The sequence below is a fragment of the Sander vitreus genome, chromosome 12 (genome assembly GCF_031162955.1).
Source record: "Sander vitreus isolate 19-12246 chromosome 12, sanVit1, whole genome shotgun sequence".
Lineage (NCBI taxonomy): Eukaryota > Metazoa > Chordata > Actinopteri > Perciformes > Percidae > Sander > Sander vitreus.
The window spans coordinates 25,047,744-25,064,949 of record NC_135866.1 but is presented as its reverse complement, the minus strand read 5'-3'; the positions used below and the strand labels follow the sequence as shown (position 1 = coordinate 25,064,949).

General features: G+C 41.5%; 1 protein-coding gene across 1 annotated transcript in view; it reads left to right on the top strand.

Annotated features, from left to right (window-relative positions):
* Positions 1 to 576: 576 nt before the first annotated feature.
* Positions 577 to 17,206, top strand: part of astn1 (astrotactin 1) — a 402,453-nt gene continuing 385,823 nt past the window's right edge. Inside the window, exon 1 of the mRNA XM_078264989.1 lies at positions 577 to 883. Coding sequence (XP_078121115.1) covers positions 577 to 883 — 307 coding nt within the window. The remainder of the gene's footprint in view (positions 884 to 17,206) is intronic.

Genomic DNA, 17,206 nt, shown 5'->3' with positions numbered 1-17,206 from the left:
GCTAATTCAAAAATGATCTGCCCTTTCTATCTGTTGTGGTGGCACTACAGACACTGACTGGGAGTTTTCACATTCAGCTTGTGCATCTACCCCATCAATTAGGCTATTATGCATGCACCCAGTCGAGTGTCCACCTAATCACAGAGGTCAGGGGAAATACTAAAGATGCTCAGTGGTGTCGCTTGGAGATGAGGGGGGCACACGTACAATTTAATTAGAAATGATGAGACTTTTGGTGACGGGACCCACAGGGCATTCTGGGTGCATGTCCTGTTGGCAATCTATGCTCATCCATTACAGCAATTTGGACAGCTTATCGATGTATTACAGGAAAGGGGTCAACAGCAATAAAACGCACAACAACCACACAGTCAATGTTCAGTGGTGTATCAGAAGCTGTGATAGATCATATGTGAGAACAAGGTGCGTTTGATTTCCACACTGTGAGAGCCCGCCGAGGTAGCCTATCACCCCCCCCCCCTCACTCTCTCTGCTGCTCTCTCATCCGCCGGCTGAGGGACCGAAGCAGCCTGCGAGAGAAACCGCGAGGAGGGGAGAGGAAACGGAGCGACGGAGATGGCGAGCATCAACATGGGGCTGAGACCGCTGCTGCTGCTGGGGCTCGCGTGGGTCCTCCTGGTCGTCATAACGCCTCATGTCCAATGTCTAAATGGTGACGAGGACCAGAGCCAGGACACCGAGTGTAAGATGAAGAGCGTCACCGTGTCGGCTTTGCCGTTTTTGAGGGAAAACGACCTAAACATCATGCACAGTCCGTCGGCCTCCGAGCCCAAGCTGCTGTTCTCCGTTCGAAACGATTTTCCCGGAGACGTCGTGGTGGTGGATGACCTGGAAAACACCGAGCTCCCTTTTTTCGTCTTAGGTGAGTTTTTAAAACACGACGGTCTCCGCGGTTCATTAGCCGCTAATTAAGCAGATTACAACCCCCTTCACTCTTTATCATTACACCGGAACATCTTTAGCTTAGGCCTGGCACCATACCATGTTTTCATTGCTTTAAACACATTATCAGGCTATATAACAACCAGAATAAATGACTAACGCGATTAGCTGCGTTTATACGTCATAATGAGTCAGTCAATGGTTGATAATTAGTTTAGCGTCTGCTATTGATAACACTATGGTGAGCTAAATCAACACTTAGCACTTCTTGTTGCAAATAATAGGCCGCATTATGCTAACAAAATTGTAGTTTATTCACATTTAAGTATAGCCAGCAATACATTTGTAAGAGAAGCGTCCCTCTCATGCCTTGTATATTCTCCCTAATGTTAGCTTACACAAGTGGCTCGGTTAGCTACATGTGTAGGGAACTACTTGCTAGTTAACAAACTAGCATGCAGCCAAACTACTTTCACTTAAGTACAACTCTTAACGCTTATCTTGTTATTGTTGTTACATGGTCACTTTGTGCTGCCCAGTGTCTTGTATGTTTTTCTAATAGCTTAAATGTTAGTTTTTAGGCTTTAGAAAACCAACTTTATCAAAGTTTAGACCAAACCAGGTCCATTTTAACTGGACATTAAGCTATGTTTGAATAGCAGGGAGTTTGGCAGAAAGCAGAAAAAAGTTTGCGTTGTGGAAGTTAGCTGGCCGCTGTCCATGGTGCTGAATCGCCCCTGCTGCTGCTACCGTGAGGATCTCCCTCTGCTACGACGAGCAGTGAGGCACGTGGTTTGCAATATAACATCTATACACCCAGTTGTGTTAACTGTGTGCCTTTGGATGTTTATGTGATGATTTAGTGTTAGCTATGGGCCTGATTGTACAAATATTTAGTGTTCTATTGGCCCAAGTCAACAATCATCCAAAAAAGCTGTTAAAAAGCACCTCCTGTTGGCTGTTAGATCTACTCAGCTGTTTTCATCTGTCCATGTATCTTTGTTGTCACTTCTCAAAGCAGTTGCCTGTTTGAATTGCCTTTTCCTACAAGCATTTTACATGGAAAATCGAGTTTTCTGTTTCTCTCTCTGTTTGACAGATGAGCTTGCAATTTGCCCTGTGTGGCTGAAGAAATATGCTGCTTTTGTTACATACGTCATATTAAAAAAATCAAGATAAATACAGTATGTCCAACCATACATATAGGCTTTTAAAAACTCAAGCTATCACTAATCAGGTAATTGTCAGGATCATTTTAGGGTAATTTGTTGCTTATAAACAGTGGAATGGATGGCACAGATGCTCTGCAGACTTTCTCATAAATAAACTATTTATAGCATTGTTTAATTTCTGTGGACATTTAGACTTTTCTCAAGTATGTTTGTGGCCATTTTTTTTTTTTGTTTTTACCTTTGTCACCACACAGTAAAAGGCTGAGATGAAACAAGAAGGGAGAGAGAAAGGGGGGTGATGTGCAAAAAAGGGTCTCTGGCTGGCTTCTTAATCCCCTGACCGCCATGACAACCATGGACATGTCACTTATGTGTTCAATACTGACATTTTTTCAGTATTAAGAATTCACAATAGTTCATTTCTAACTCTAGCTTAACATCACCCACATCCAGGGTTTTATCCAATTAGCTACAACAACAAATGGGAAATGACTATGGGTTGTCAGAGCAGCTAGTTGTGGTTGACAATTCATTCAAGACATCTAAAAAGTACAGAACACTATAAATTATTATGACGCATCACTTAACATTGTGAGACACATGTTCTGGGTATCATTTGAAAGTTTTCAGCATCTAACATGTTTGTGCCAATCCCAAAGCAAATATTTTTGGGGAATATAAACACATTTTCATATAAAAGAACTTTCACTGAATGAAAGTTACAGCTTTGACAGCTGATATGACCTGCCGCTGGCGACGTTTGTCACTTTAACTTTTTTCTAAACTGGTCTTTGCTAAAGAGAGAGAGAGAGGGAGAGAGGGGCAGGAAGGGGGGGAGATAGAGGACAAATCCAAAACCAGATTTGGGAGCTTCTGAGTTTAGCAAATCCTTTTGGCAACCTCAGTGTGAACTCAACGGTACGCCATCATAATATTTAACATGCTTTCATTTTCACTCTCATATGCAGTGAAATGCTTGCACTGTAGGCTTTTGTAAAGGAGAGCAGTGCTGTAAAGCAGCCTGCACATTATTAGCGGTAAAACCCCGATGCATGGCACAAAGCATAGTGCAGGCACTTCAGACGCGTAGCGCAGGTTATACGCCATTATTGCTCCCGGCGGTGGCACCTTCAAAAGGGCAGTGGCAATGAGGTCAAAGTTGACATTTTTGTAACTTTGAGCACAGAGTTCGATGGCAATTCCGAGCAGGGTGCCATGCCACGGGTAGAGCTTCTTCTCTCCCCATAGGAAACAACGGCACAGCCAGGTATACGTCATCATGGCTTCTGTCTACCTTTTTATCTCATTGGTTGCACTTTGAAAGGTTGAATAGTTTGAACTTTGAGCACAGCGCTTGGTGGCAATTTCGAGTGGTGTGCCACTCAAGGGGTAGCACTTCCTCATAGTTTTCTCAGCTCAGACTTGAAAATAAGGAAGGAAGGTACAACATAGAAGCTACTGGCAGAATTTGACATCAGTGTTTTTGTTTTATTGGGGGGAATATCCAGATGTAAGACACTGGAGAAGCATCACTTATTACACGTCTTGCATGAATTGCTTTTTCACCACTCTCATAATAGATATTCAGTTGTATTTGTCAGTCCTCCAGAAAGCACTGCTGTGTATATATAATATAATTTCTACGTCTGTTTTAATTAACAGACATATGGATTTTGGGAATAGTCCTGTGATGGTCCCTTATGATGCTTGCTGTGTTATAGCGTGTTTACGCTATGAGACCGTGGTGACTCTTTGAATTGTTCATTTAAAGGCCTAATTTAGACAACAGTTAATTCATTATGGGGTTGGAGGGAAATAAGCTAAGGCAAATGTACAGCACAACAGATCTCTCAGGACTGGTGTTGCATATTAATGAATCTGAATTTGTATCTGATATTTCCTTATGTAGCATTCTACTCCAGGAAGGAAAACTTTTGATGAAATGTCACACTGGGGAGCCAAACACTATCGCACATTCCTGGTGCAAGTAGCATCACTGCCTCCCAAGTATAAACACTGGAGCAGCTGCAGCCTTTTATTTATTTATTTGTTAAATTTTCTATTGTGTTGCTTGATTTCCTTTGCTGTCTAACAAAGCCTCTTTTATAATATAAGGGGTGCCAACTTTGGATAACAAATCACAACGTTCACTTGTTGTGTGTGTGTGTGTGTGTGTATGTATGTATATATATATATATATATATATATATATATATATATATATATATATACTTTTTCAACTTGACTTTAAGATTTGTATTTGTTTATTTTTTATTTACTGTAAACAAAAGAAAAATGTGTGAATCTGTCATTATTGCACAATTCCTCCAAGTACCTAACCTAACTGAGATGTAACACTAACACTTTGCTTAAACAGTACAAACAAAATGGTCCAAAAACCAGATGCCACAGCAGGACATTTGCAACCTTTACATTTTTCTAATAAGGAATGTAACAATTCTCTCGGACAGAAAAGGGGGTGGACAATGTCCCAAATGACAAAAACAGTCAAAAAAACGATACAAACAACACAGTCGTAAAACCGTACACTGATATACATAGTCAATATAGTGTTTAGTAACTCCTAAATAATTTTGATTACTCACTGACGTCCAGTGATCACCGGTTAATGAGACGGCGTTTGCACTCTGCAGCAGTTCCAGTTGGGCTGCTTTCTCCGTGGAGTACAGGCTGTGTATGCGTGAAACTACTGTCCCCCTCGACAACTTTTTAAAAGTAAACTTTCCGTTCAGAATCTTATTGGCATCCATTTCGGCATCTCGCACTCGCCATCCACTCAAAACGTAACGTTAGCCTACTACTCTTTGGCCGGCTCGCAAGCCCAAACAAGTTCAGGCGTGCCTGTTGTTTTGTTTCCAGTCTAGCTAGATCCGGTGTGGTGTTGTAGTTTTTCTAACGTTACTAGTTGTTGCAACAGCATGTGAAAAAAATATGTGTGTGTGTGTCTTCTCAGGAAACAAAGTCAATTTATGTTAACATTGTGTGGCTGTATTGATAACAAGCAGTAATTACATTTAAACCAGTGTTTCAGCAGCACTGTGATAAGATACCTGCTGAACGCTGTTTGTGTAAGCACTAAACTCTTTCTAGCTGCCGTTGTCCCCGCCTCACACTACCCCTCTCCATGGCTGTATGAGTCTGCCATAGTCTTGTTCTGATTAATGTTGAACATGGTTCTGATTAATGTTGAACATGGTTCTGCTTAATGTTGAACATGGTTCTTCTCAGCATATTTGTATGTCCATTCACCAGTTTACATGGTGTGTGGGACATTATGCCAGGTGCTAGCATCTGTTAGCCTAGGTCCTACCAGACTCTCGTACATTTCATTTGTACATAGTCTGGCCACTCTCCATTGACAAGTGTTAACTTCCTTGAAGGTGTGTACTCTGTTGAAGTTTAAAACTATTGGATCTGCCCAGAGCCACTCTGGATCTGCTATAACCAATCACTAACGTTTGGTCGTGACGTATGTCATGCGCATGTGCAACAAGAAGGTAGACCGACAACAACTATCGGCTTATATTTAGCATTAGCATCGCTAGCGTTAGCCTTAGCCAACTCCTTCACCACTAACGGAGCGAGCTAGAAAATCAAACTTTTCCAGAACCCCGTGGGAAGGAGGGCCACAACATCATGGCCACCAACAAAACTCAGCAAAGACTGTTCTTGCTCGGGCTTCAACATCTGGATATTCACGGACCGAATGGCTTCGCTAGCATCTTTCTAGCGCACGTCCCCAACGTCATCGTTCTCAGCCACTCCCTCTGTTCGCTGATTGGACCTACAAATATTTGGCCAGAGAAAAAAATTGAGTGGAAGTACGTAGGAAGGCAGAGCCAGGCTAAGCATCTGTGTGTCTTAGTGTAAACACATAGGGCCCTATCTTGTACCCGGCGCAGCACAAAGCCCAACCCAAGTGTCTTCAGAGTGTGTTCAGGTGCATTCTTGGCGTATTCTTATCTTGAGACAGCGGAAAATGACCAACAAAGACCTGGTCTAAAGTCAATAATGCAGCATTTCATTGTTATTTTAACAGTGCATTAGTAAAATGCGCCTAGGCTCGTGCACAGCGGGCGCACACTATGCTTGTTACACACACAGGGACGTGCAGCAGTACACACACATGCAAAAGATTAAAAATAAAAATATAAAAATGTGAAATAGTTTGATATGATCTGTTCATGCTTTCACTTCACGCGTGAGCAGATCAGTTTCTTTTCCTGAAAATCTCCCGCTGAGCAAATCCACCATCATATTAGCAATGCGCCAAGGTACAAACACGCCTGGCTTTGAAAGGCAATGGGTTTATTGCATGTTACGCCCAAAACACACCTCTGATTAATTAAGACACTAAGTACAACCCTTTTGAAGCACGCGCCTGGTGCACGTACCCTTTTTTCCACTGTTAAACTAGCAAAAGTGGATTTGTACACGCCCTAAACACACTTGCGCCAGGCGCCTCCCGCCGTGCGCTTGGATCGTTAAAATAGGGCCCATAGTCCAGAGTCTGAGTGAGACGGAGGCAGCCGCCCGGAGGAAGAGCCCGGTCAGGCTCCGAGATAACGTTATCTTCTACCTTCTGCTTAGAAGTGGTAAATCTACAGATCACAGTAACTGAATGTGATATAGTCTCTGGCTTTTGTTTGACATCTAGTGTCTGCAAGAAATTGTGCACATTTTCGCATGACCTCGGAGGGCTAACTTGGCCTGTTTACTATATTTAAGATTATTTAAGGCCTTTATTTGACAGGACAGTTTTTAGGCATGAAAGGGGAGAGACAGAGGTAATGAAATGCAGCAAAGGGCCGCAGATTGGAATCGAACCCATGGCTGCTGCGGCGAGGACTGAACCTCTGTATATGGAGCACATGCTCTACTAGGTGAACTGACCAGGCGCCCCGGCACCCCGGCTTGTTTACTATATTAATTGAATATCAGTGTCACCCTGATTATTTGGCCAAACCCTGTGCAAAGATCTGGCAGTTCAATAAAGCGTTGCCTGATAGTCTATATGAAAAAAAGAAAGAAATGAAAAGTCAAATAGTCGTATTAAACAGCCAAATCCGAAACAGCCCTATTAGTTTTAAATACCTACCTTGTTAAGAAGTGCGGCAATGGTACATGTATTCATCCATAACTGTGGGTGGTTCGTGGCTTGTTTCAGTTGGATATGCCCTGCGAACCAAATAACTTTGTGGCTAACCAAACTAGCTGTTTTTTTTGTGTGTCAGGCTGTGGATTGCTGTCAATTAAGCATTGTCCTTGTTGAAGAAGTAGCCGCAAATGAGAGAATAATTTGAATGTTATTGTGTTCAAAGGAAGTCAAAAGCATTACCTGAGGGACTATTACCAGAGCAAGGCAACAAAGTCCTTCCAATGGAGTGTTTATTGCTCCTCATACTCCTGATACAACAGTCAGTCAGGCTTTCAATCGAGAAAATCAAAAACTGTTAACCATAATATACTCACAGTGCTTCATCGCTGCTGTAATGTTCCTTCATGTGCACATAGTTATGTTGGAGCAGCACTTATATATTGTCTTTTGTTTTCTTGTTTGCATTCCATGTGTAACAGGTGGCAACATGTATCAAAACATCCATAGAGAGTTTACTGTCCAACCATATGTTTGGTATACTGTACATTTGCATACTGTTTACTGCTTTCTGTTAAAGAAGTGTTTTCAGCCATAATTTGGGAAGAAAATATCAGTGTTTGGAAGATACAGTATGGAGAATATGTATGGCGAGTGGAGAAGTAGATGCTTTAGGAGTGGCTCCTGAAGTGGACATTTTAATACTTTCTTCTGTAACTGACAGAAATTCAGCATCCTTTCAACCCCTACAGGCGAGGAATGTTTGATAGTAAAATACTGAGCATCACTTTAAATAAAAGACACTTGCGGGTTTTGACTTAAGACCCTGACCACTTCAAACAGCTTAATGCAGTAGTGTAGCTTATCACAAAGTACCCCGCTCACCAGCAGCAGTGAGTCCCCAGTCCTCATCCATGTCTCATCAGGTCACATCATCCTCAGCTAACCCCCAGTAATTATTGGTGTGTTTGAAGACCTCAGAGAGACATAGATCAGAAATGTTTAAGGGATGGTCTCACTGCTCTAGTTGGAAGGCAGAACCATAAAGCTCTGTGCCTCATTTTGGGAAGAGAAAAAAGGAATCTTGTAATGAGGCATGCTGAGATTCTTTTAATTTCCCTACCCTGTCAACCTCTTTGAAGTAACATATTTTGAAAAGTATATCTGGTTTTAAATGCGCGTTTGTGTGTGTGTGTGTGTGTGTGTGTGTGTGTGTGTGTGTATGTGGTGGGTTGGGTGCAAGTTAAATTCCACATTTCTTCCACCGTTTACAGTGGCTCACAGTTTTCTCGCCAAATTGTTTCTCTGTGAAGCATCTAAGAAGCAATTTGAGAAGAGGAGATTCTGTGACTGACAGTACATTTTTTAGCTGCAGGACTGCAGCCACTAGTTAGTGTCAGAGAAGCCCGGCTAGGTTATTAGGAATTTATCCTTTTGGTGCTGTGCCATAAATTGTGCAGGAGGTGAGGTAATAATTGCTCTGTCAGTGATTTACACATCTGGGCCGCAGGCTTGGAAGGTAGTCAGCCCTTAACTGCTGCACATTCAAATCAGGTTTCTGGAACAATACTTTGGCTAGTACATTTCAGATCCCTTCCGTAGAAAGTTTGACATTGTTGCCAATCTAAATGGCATTACTCCATTACTAAATAAGCTATGTATGTATGTAACTCCATTACATTACTAGTATAACTCCACTGGTGCTTGTACTTACGGTACATGCCACCTTTGAGTCCTGAGTGCAATGTGCTCTTCGGAAAACTCGTATTTTTTTACTACAACATAGCGTTCATGTTTACATGCGGGCGCCATCTTGGAAAACAGTCATGAGCAGTGGAATCACGAACGCTGTGTTTGAGCTATGTTACTGGTTACTGGTTGCACGGCGTTTGTCGTTCACCTGCTCATGACTGTTTTCCAAGATGGCGCCCTCATGAGAACATGACTGTCTTTATAATCTATCTTTTTAATAAACTGTCTGTACACTTACAAAGTTCTCAATGCTTCGGTTTACATGTAAGGACCCTCATTATGCTACCGTTGAAGTGTGGTGATATTTTGAGCCTTGTTAGTGGTATAAAATAGCGATTTGCCATCTGCCCCGAAAGCTAGCGTTAGCAGCTAACCACAGGTTTGCGTTAGCTTGTTTAAAGCTAGAGAGGCATTCAGTTAGCATGAAAACATGTCCCTGAGAACGTTCGACTCGGTACGCATATGTTTTTAACCCCTAGGTTCATTTTCCGCCGGAATTGTCCTTTAATCAAAGTCCACTCTCTATTCTTTTAAATATCAAAATAATACAGAGTGGTGCTTCTTTCCTCAGACAGAAAATCAAAATCAAATAAAGATTTTTAAATTAATAGTTCCTCAACACCAATTTGATCATTTTTTACTTTCATCTTTTTTCCACAGTGGATTACTGGATAGTTTAACCTCTCGAGGGCTCTAAAAATGTAAAAGTATGAATTTGTATGATTGTAGACGTTTTTGTTTCGGTCAACACTCCTTTGTATCTTTCTGCTGACTGCAGCTCTTGTCTAGACTGTGTTCACGCAATAAATAAAAACAGAGGATTACGTCAGTGATTTTAATTTGTACGGATCATTTAAAAATGTATCCACTTTTCCGAATTCCAATCTAAACTCTACATCAGAACCGCCGAAAGCTTAGTATGCAAAGGGAAGATCAGACCTGAAGTTTCAAAGTTCTTTCACTTTAATGTTAATTTAACCTTTCAGAACTTTTCTGCTTTTCACATGACAATAAAGCACAAAAGTTCATTACAGCATATCACTGACAGGTCAGCACATTCTGTAACGTCCACTCATTAAGGGTTGCTCGTTGAGAATTTCAACAGTTGGTAGTTGAAAGGCAGTGACTTTTAGGCCGGCCATTAAAAGTGCTAATTAGCTGGCTCATGAATAAACTGCTGCTTCAGCCTTTTATCCTACTCTCTGTGACTAATGTAGTAGCGCCAGAGTACACAGGCTTTGTTTGTTTGAAGCTGCTTTTAACAGTGTTGACAACTAGTTGTCATTTTAAGTAAACAATGGAGGGCGCGTGAAGCAGTTTTAGACTTTTTACTTCTACTCACTTACATTTTCACGCAATTATCTGTACTTTCTACTCCTTACATTTTAAAAATAGCCTTGTTACTCCTATTTCAGTTCGGCTTGTTTTCATTCCGGCTTGTCATCGTCACCAAAAAATATATGTATAAACATATACCATTCCAACATCCTATTGGTTTGTACGCGATCCATCGCACCTGCACATGACACATGACGTATGTAGCCTAGTACGAAGATGTCCGTGGCAGAGACTCAAGAGAACTCGAGCGAAATGTCCCAACCAAGCACCAGCGAGGAGGTTGGTAGGCAGGAAGACCAGCCAACCCCTCTACATCCCTGGCCGTACCTGGAAGAAGTTTTCGAAATGGTTGGATGCAAAAACAACTCCTTTCGAATGTGCTGCTATCTCTGCGCACCCAAGTACCACCAAAACTCGCCGTCTAATTTGAAAAAAGCATATTGATATTATTTTTTCCCCCTTACATTACTTTCACTTTTATACTTTAAGTAGTTTTGAAACCAGTACTTTTAAACTTTTACTTGAGTAAAAAGCTTGAGTTGATACTTCAACTTCTACAGAAGGCTTTTTAAACCCTAGTATCTATACTTCTATCTGAGTAATGAATGGGAATACTTCTGACATCTCTGCTTCCAGAATCTTCACATAAATCTTTGTTTGTTAGTATTGCCTCTGTAATGTTGGCATACATTCCTAAAGTAGGAGACACATTTATATGCACATCAAAAATACGACTTTTATGTGAGTAGGACAATAATGTGAAAGTGTGCAGGGATTGTTAACAGCATATGTCATCCACTTGTGGAGTTACCTGTGTCCCATTTCCATACTATACTAAAATACTATGCTGTCAGGACTCTTTTAGTTATATAAAAATGGAGTATATTAAAATGACTGTGCTAACAGGACATAATATATATATTATAAATGTGCTGTGCTGCTGGACATTACTCAGAGGCTTTAGAATTATACTGCCACATGGCTTAATTTTTTTGCTTTTCTCAGCTCTACCCAACAATCCCTAAATAGTAGGGGTGTAACAGTACACAAAAGTCATGGTTTTTACATTTCTGTTAAAACGTAAATGCATAAGGACACAACCCTCACAGGCACTAAGGGAGCATTTGGCCCACTGGCAACTTTGGTAAACAATTTTCATTATAAAAACCTTACAAACATTCAAATATTCAGGAAATATTTGAAGAAACCCTTTCCCTAAAGGCCAAAACTACAAAACTGAAAAGCACCTTCTATGCAATGAAACTGAAAATACTAAATAAAGAGAATAATCAAAGTTACAACTTCTGCATTAGGGGAATGTTTCAGTTAGTATACATTTAAACATTCAAAGCACATGTATCATCTCAGTGATCAGCACATCTGGGTGATGCTGTCGAATGGCACTGTCATGAACACGTGACACTTTCATGACACATGAACCCTAACCCTACCTCTAACTTGTCATGACAAAAAAACGAATGACACTTAATGACAGCAGCGTTATGTAGTCCAGTTTTGGGGTTTTGTTTGAGTTCGCCATAGCGACTGACTCAAACGCCAATCCGCTTGTTGTGGTAACCTCTGTTGTATACGGCTAAAGGTTTCCAGGCGGAACTTGCGCTTGTAAACTTTGGCTCCACATTACGTGCCTCAATCTGCATGCAGTGTATTCTGTGTGCACCATACCGTGACCCAGGGTAATGTGACGTTATATCCCCACTGACTAGCTATTATGTTTCTCTTGACCTGTGTTACATTGTAGGACATTGTGTCCGTCCACACTACAGTCAAAAATCAAGTAAATATTTCAGTATATTTTGTCATTTCCAATGTCAGTGTACATAAAGAATAGTGCTGCTCATCCAGAAGTGTGCTCTTGCAAAATGACAACTTCTTGGCTGAAATTTAGCAAAGCTTTTCTTCACGGGTTTCCAAGTTTCTAAATCATCACAGACATATGAATATATAGATGTTTACTTCCTATGGATTCATTGGTGAGGTGGAATACACAACTCCACGAAAGACCTTCACGACATTCTGAGTTTCTCCTCCCTCTTTTTGTCCATAAACTCCCTCAGGTTCCAGTTCCCAGTCTATATCCTTATCCAGAAATCTGGGTGGGATAATGAAACCTTCCTTTGTGCTTCACCACAGCACTTCATCTTGTCCAAAACTTACCAACAATCTGCTGGTTATGCCCTTATGCCTTGATTTACCACAATAGAATCCTCATATCTGCAGTGTTTTCCCTAGGTTTGTGGAAGAATTGGTGGCACATATTCTGCGGAGGGTTTAGGGGTCATCCGTGAAGAAAGTCTTTCAATAAAAAAAAATAAAAAAAAGAAGCAATTTCACATAATTTTGGACTATTGTAATTACTACCATATCAGTTTAAAATGTTGGAAAAGCTAGAGCACATATTAAAAAATTACACTCAAAAAGCTTAAAGACAAAACTTGCTAAATAATTCTACTGGGGACCAACTACAACCATTAGCTCTGATCAAAAGTCTTTTGTTAGTTCTGATGCTCACATTGATTTTACATTAATTCGGCTTAGGTGGTGCCCACGACGGCTTGGGTGCTGCACCTAAACCTTATAATGGTAGGGAAATCCCTGTCACCTTTATTGCCCCTGTTCTGCCTTCCTTGAGAATACATCTGCTAGTAACATCAAGCAGAGACCAAAGGATGCTTTGGTGTTTGGACAGAGGTCTGTGGGGGACAGCTCAGCAGGAGGAGACGGAGGGAGAGCAATGAGATATAGATAGAAAGAGAGAGAATCAGAAGCAGAGACACTGTGAGGTGCATAGCTGCTATTTAATGGTTTCCATGGCAACATGATCGGGTGCTTAGACAGGAGTTTTAAAGAAAGGTGGTGTTTTTGTCGCCCCAGCAGCTGGGGCAGAGGAAGGGAGGAAGGAGAAATATTTGAGGGGGCATCTTTAACTCCACATACTGCCACTATACTGTGTGTAGTGATTATCATAAAAGAACATTTAGGTTTATCAAATATTGTTTAGTTTAGGGACAACGTAGTCTCAGTTTCGGCTTTTCACCCTCATTCCTAGGGCTGGGTATCGTTCAACATTTTTCAATACCAATACCAATACCATGACTTCGATACCGGTTCCTAAACCATACTTTTTTTGTGAGCCCTGTCTCTGTGTGTAACGTGGAGTTTTTTTCTGCGTGTCTCTACGACGTGTAACTTTAGACAGCCAATCACAGACATTATTAGATCTTGGGAAAAGTATGCTGAATGCTTATTGGCTCACTGACGCTGAGTTGTTTGGCCCATCCACCCCCATAACCAACCTCCCTACGTGCTTTAATACTGCTTGCTACCGTTGTCGCTCTTAATACTACGTCATCTTACAGCTCCGCTGAGCTGCTGCTCTACCCGGTGTGTTCCATACACACTTGCCTCGTATCTGACGCTGACAGCCACTGCCCAAGTTAGGAGTTCGGTCTGTTGTAGCAGGACCATCAATTCCAGGATGGGTTTGTGAATGCCAGTTTTTCCTATATCTTCATGCTAAAATCGACAGTGAATCCATAGTTTAAAGCTGTTATTTAAAAAGAAATTATGTCAGGGGTGCATGCTATACCCCACTAGAGGGTTTGCATCGTTGTCACCTTTTTCACCCCTGATGAGTTTGCATCCGTGCTTGTTAGCGATGGAGCACAGCCAGTCTGGGCACCTGATCTGAAATTAAAAAGGCTATCAGAACCTCACCCTAGGTATCAATACTAAAACTCAGGTATTGTATCATACTTCATATGGCCATATGGTGCTACCAAACCCTACAATCCAACTAAAACAGCCAACTGTATGAAATGTTAAATGCTGTCACAACACAAGCAGCCATACCAGAACTTAAAATAATAGTCTAAATTGACAGAATTGTGTGCACAATGGCAGATTTCAGTACTTCAGTTTTCTAAACTCTGCTTCAAACACATTTATTCATTATGTAAGTACCAGCCCTAGTAACACATGAGTGCTATAGATTCTTCTAAATCTTAGCACTGCTGTGGTGATGAAAAAGGTAAACATTTCCAAGATTAATCTCATTCACAAGAAAGGTGTTTTTTTTTTTTTATTTGTTTTTTTGGGAACAAATACATCTGCAAACGGCATCAGCAGGGTGTCACACTCAAATACATATCCATTTTTGCCAGCTCCCTTGCAGCTTGTTGATATAGTTTCCAAAAAATGGTATTGCTGTTACACATGTTTTATCAGGCTGGGGAGATCAAGGGAGAACAAACTGTAATCTGTATGCAGGCTCACAGAGGCCAGTGGGAGAGGAGCTGGACAAACAGTCGGACACTGGCTAGAAATATTTTTCATCCTTGTTTTAAGATTAGGGTGTAGTAATGTATGGCAACCCATGAACAGGCCACCTTGGAGAGTTCTTAGAGCAAATAAAATGAAAGGTTGAGGAATCATGTTATTATGTGCACACACAAGTGCAGGGAAAGAAAAAAGAAGTGAAAAAGAATGGAAAACAGATTCCCCAGAGGTGTTCAGATTAGCTTCCGTTAAAGGAAGCATGCAGGGACGAGCTTGTGGTGAGAGCTGCAGACTAGTTTCTCAGTTTCCCCCTCTGATGTCCTGATTTCATCACCCCAGTAGAAGCAATACATCTTAATTTGCTGCTGTCATCACAGGCTGGCCTCGATCTGTCAGTTCCTCAACCTCTGAGAGAGGTGTTACACTCAAGAAGGACACCAGTTCAAAGGCAATACAACATCCAACATTTTTTTTTTTTTAGAGGGATGGTTAGTTTTAGGTTTGATTGAAATCCGTGCAACCAGTTTTGATTCTCCCGATGAATATTTTGGGAGTGAAAACTCTTTAAGGGTTTGACGAAACTGAACGTTGATGTCAGCAATGGGTTAATAACTAAGCTGACTTTGATCATCAATTCAGTCAACAACATCGTAAAAAATAAATGAATAATGCGAAAAATGCAACAACAAAAAAGACATAATGTATGTCAGCCTAACGTCCAACATCAGTACTAGTTAATTGCCAGTGCGTTACTTAATTTACTAGGAAAGATGTTAATATAATGTGTCAGATAACTTATCTGAATTCCATCCGAGTTGATTACATTCTATGCTAAAAGGGTCTTGAAACTGACAAGTAGTAAAAGGTTATTAGACAAGTCGAAAGTACAACTGAATACATCAATAAGGGGCGGCCTCTAGCTCATCCAGTAAAAGCGTTCGCCCCATGTTGGCTGAGTCATGCAGCGGTGCGGGTTTGAAGCCGACCCACTGCCCTTTGCTGCGTGTCATCCCCCATCTCTCTCCCCCTTTCCAGTCTATCCAGTATCTATAAAGGGAAAATGCCCCAAAAAATGATCTTTTAAAAAAAAAAAGAATACATCGATAAATAATGTTGTTGGATTAAGATATAAAATAGTGTAAACACTATAAAGCTTCATACTCTTCCTTTAACCTCAAGACACACCACAAGAAAGCTTTTTTCTTTTTTGCTTTTGCCGTCCCCACTAATCAGTTAACACAATTACAAATGTATTTATGATTCCATTTCTATTTCATTTTATCTTTCAACAACCCTTTTCTTTATATTTCAAGGAAGCATTAAGAGAGCCGGATACAATGCCGCCAGTCAGCCTTGCTGCCAATGTGTCCCAGTGGCAATTTGCGCTATTGCAATGAAAAACTCCCCAGTGGTCCAAAAAGCATTTCCCCCATAGACCAACGTTATAAAAGACACGTCTGTTAAACTTGACAAGACACCAAACAAGATCAATTATTACCCTTTGTATTATTACATCTTGGATCCATGGAGGTTTTATATGTGTAAAACTTTCCCGGAGCTTAGGAAATAAGGTTGGGTACCGAGACCTGGTGCTATTATGGCACCGGTGCCTAAACGACCAGTATCTACTGGAACGAATAACAACGCGGATTTCGGTGCCTCATTTCGGTGGCACTTTAATGCCTGCTCTTCTCTCTGATGCTCCGAAACGGACGTTACAGCCAACAGACTCAACTCTGTACGTGACGCTAGTCAACACTACACTTGGCAGCAGATAACGTTAGCCTACCGTTAGCTAATAGCTGGATTAAACAGGGTTAAAATGCTGGCAGCTAAACAGTGTAAAGTGTGAGTATATTTCACTGTAGAGGATTCCAACATCGGGACGTAACAGTCTGCAGCTGTCGTTGTCGGTAAAACAGCCGTTTTATGGTTGTGCGTAGAATCGATGGCGTACCTCCGCAGACCCCTCTGCGTCTACGCCGGACCCTACCCCGTAGCCTGACGTGCACTTCTCGAAAAATGCAACTACACATCGCGGCCACGCACATCGCTCAGCCGTGGCTTGGTAGCGTTGCATTCCCCCCAACTCATTTCCTGGTTCTCCTTCTCCATAAACAACGTGAAATGAAGGAGATGGTTAACTTTTCCTGCTCCAGATTTCCCACCGTGGTCAGAAAGAACAGGGGAGACACTTTGTTTCTCTCACTTGCTCCGAAGACAATTGCCGTCACTCTCTCACTTTCTCACTCGCTCTATCACCCACCCCCAACACACACACACACACACATGCCGGCTCGAGGCACACACCAGCAAACAAGTAAACAAAGAGTTTCGCGATTGACCCTCCGGAAACCACACCCCCCCCCCCTAGAAATGCAAAGAAACACGTTCAACCCCGACGCAGAACTCCGAAAGGGTCACGACGGCGTAGCTACGGCGTGGAGTTTACGCTAAGGGGTGGGCGATACTGGGAATTTTGGTATCGATCCGATACCAAGTAAATACAGGGCTAGTATCGCCGATACCGATACCGATACTTTTTACTTGTAACGTCACGATCATCTCAGCAATGCTCCTTGTGATCTCTATGGCTCTTTGTGAATTATCTAGGTGAAATAACAAA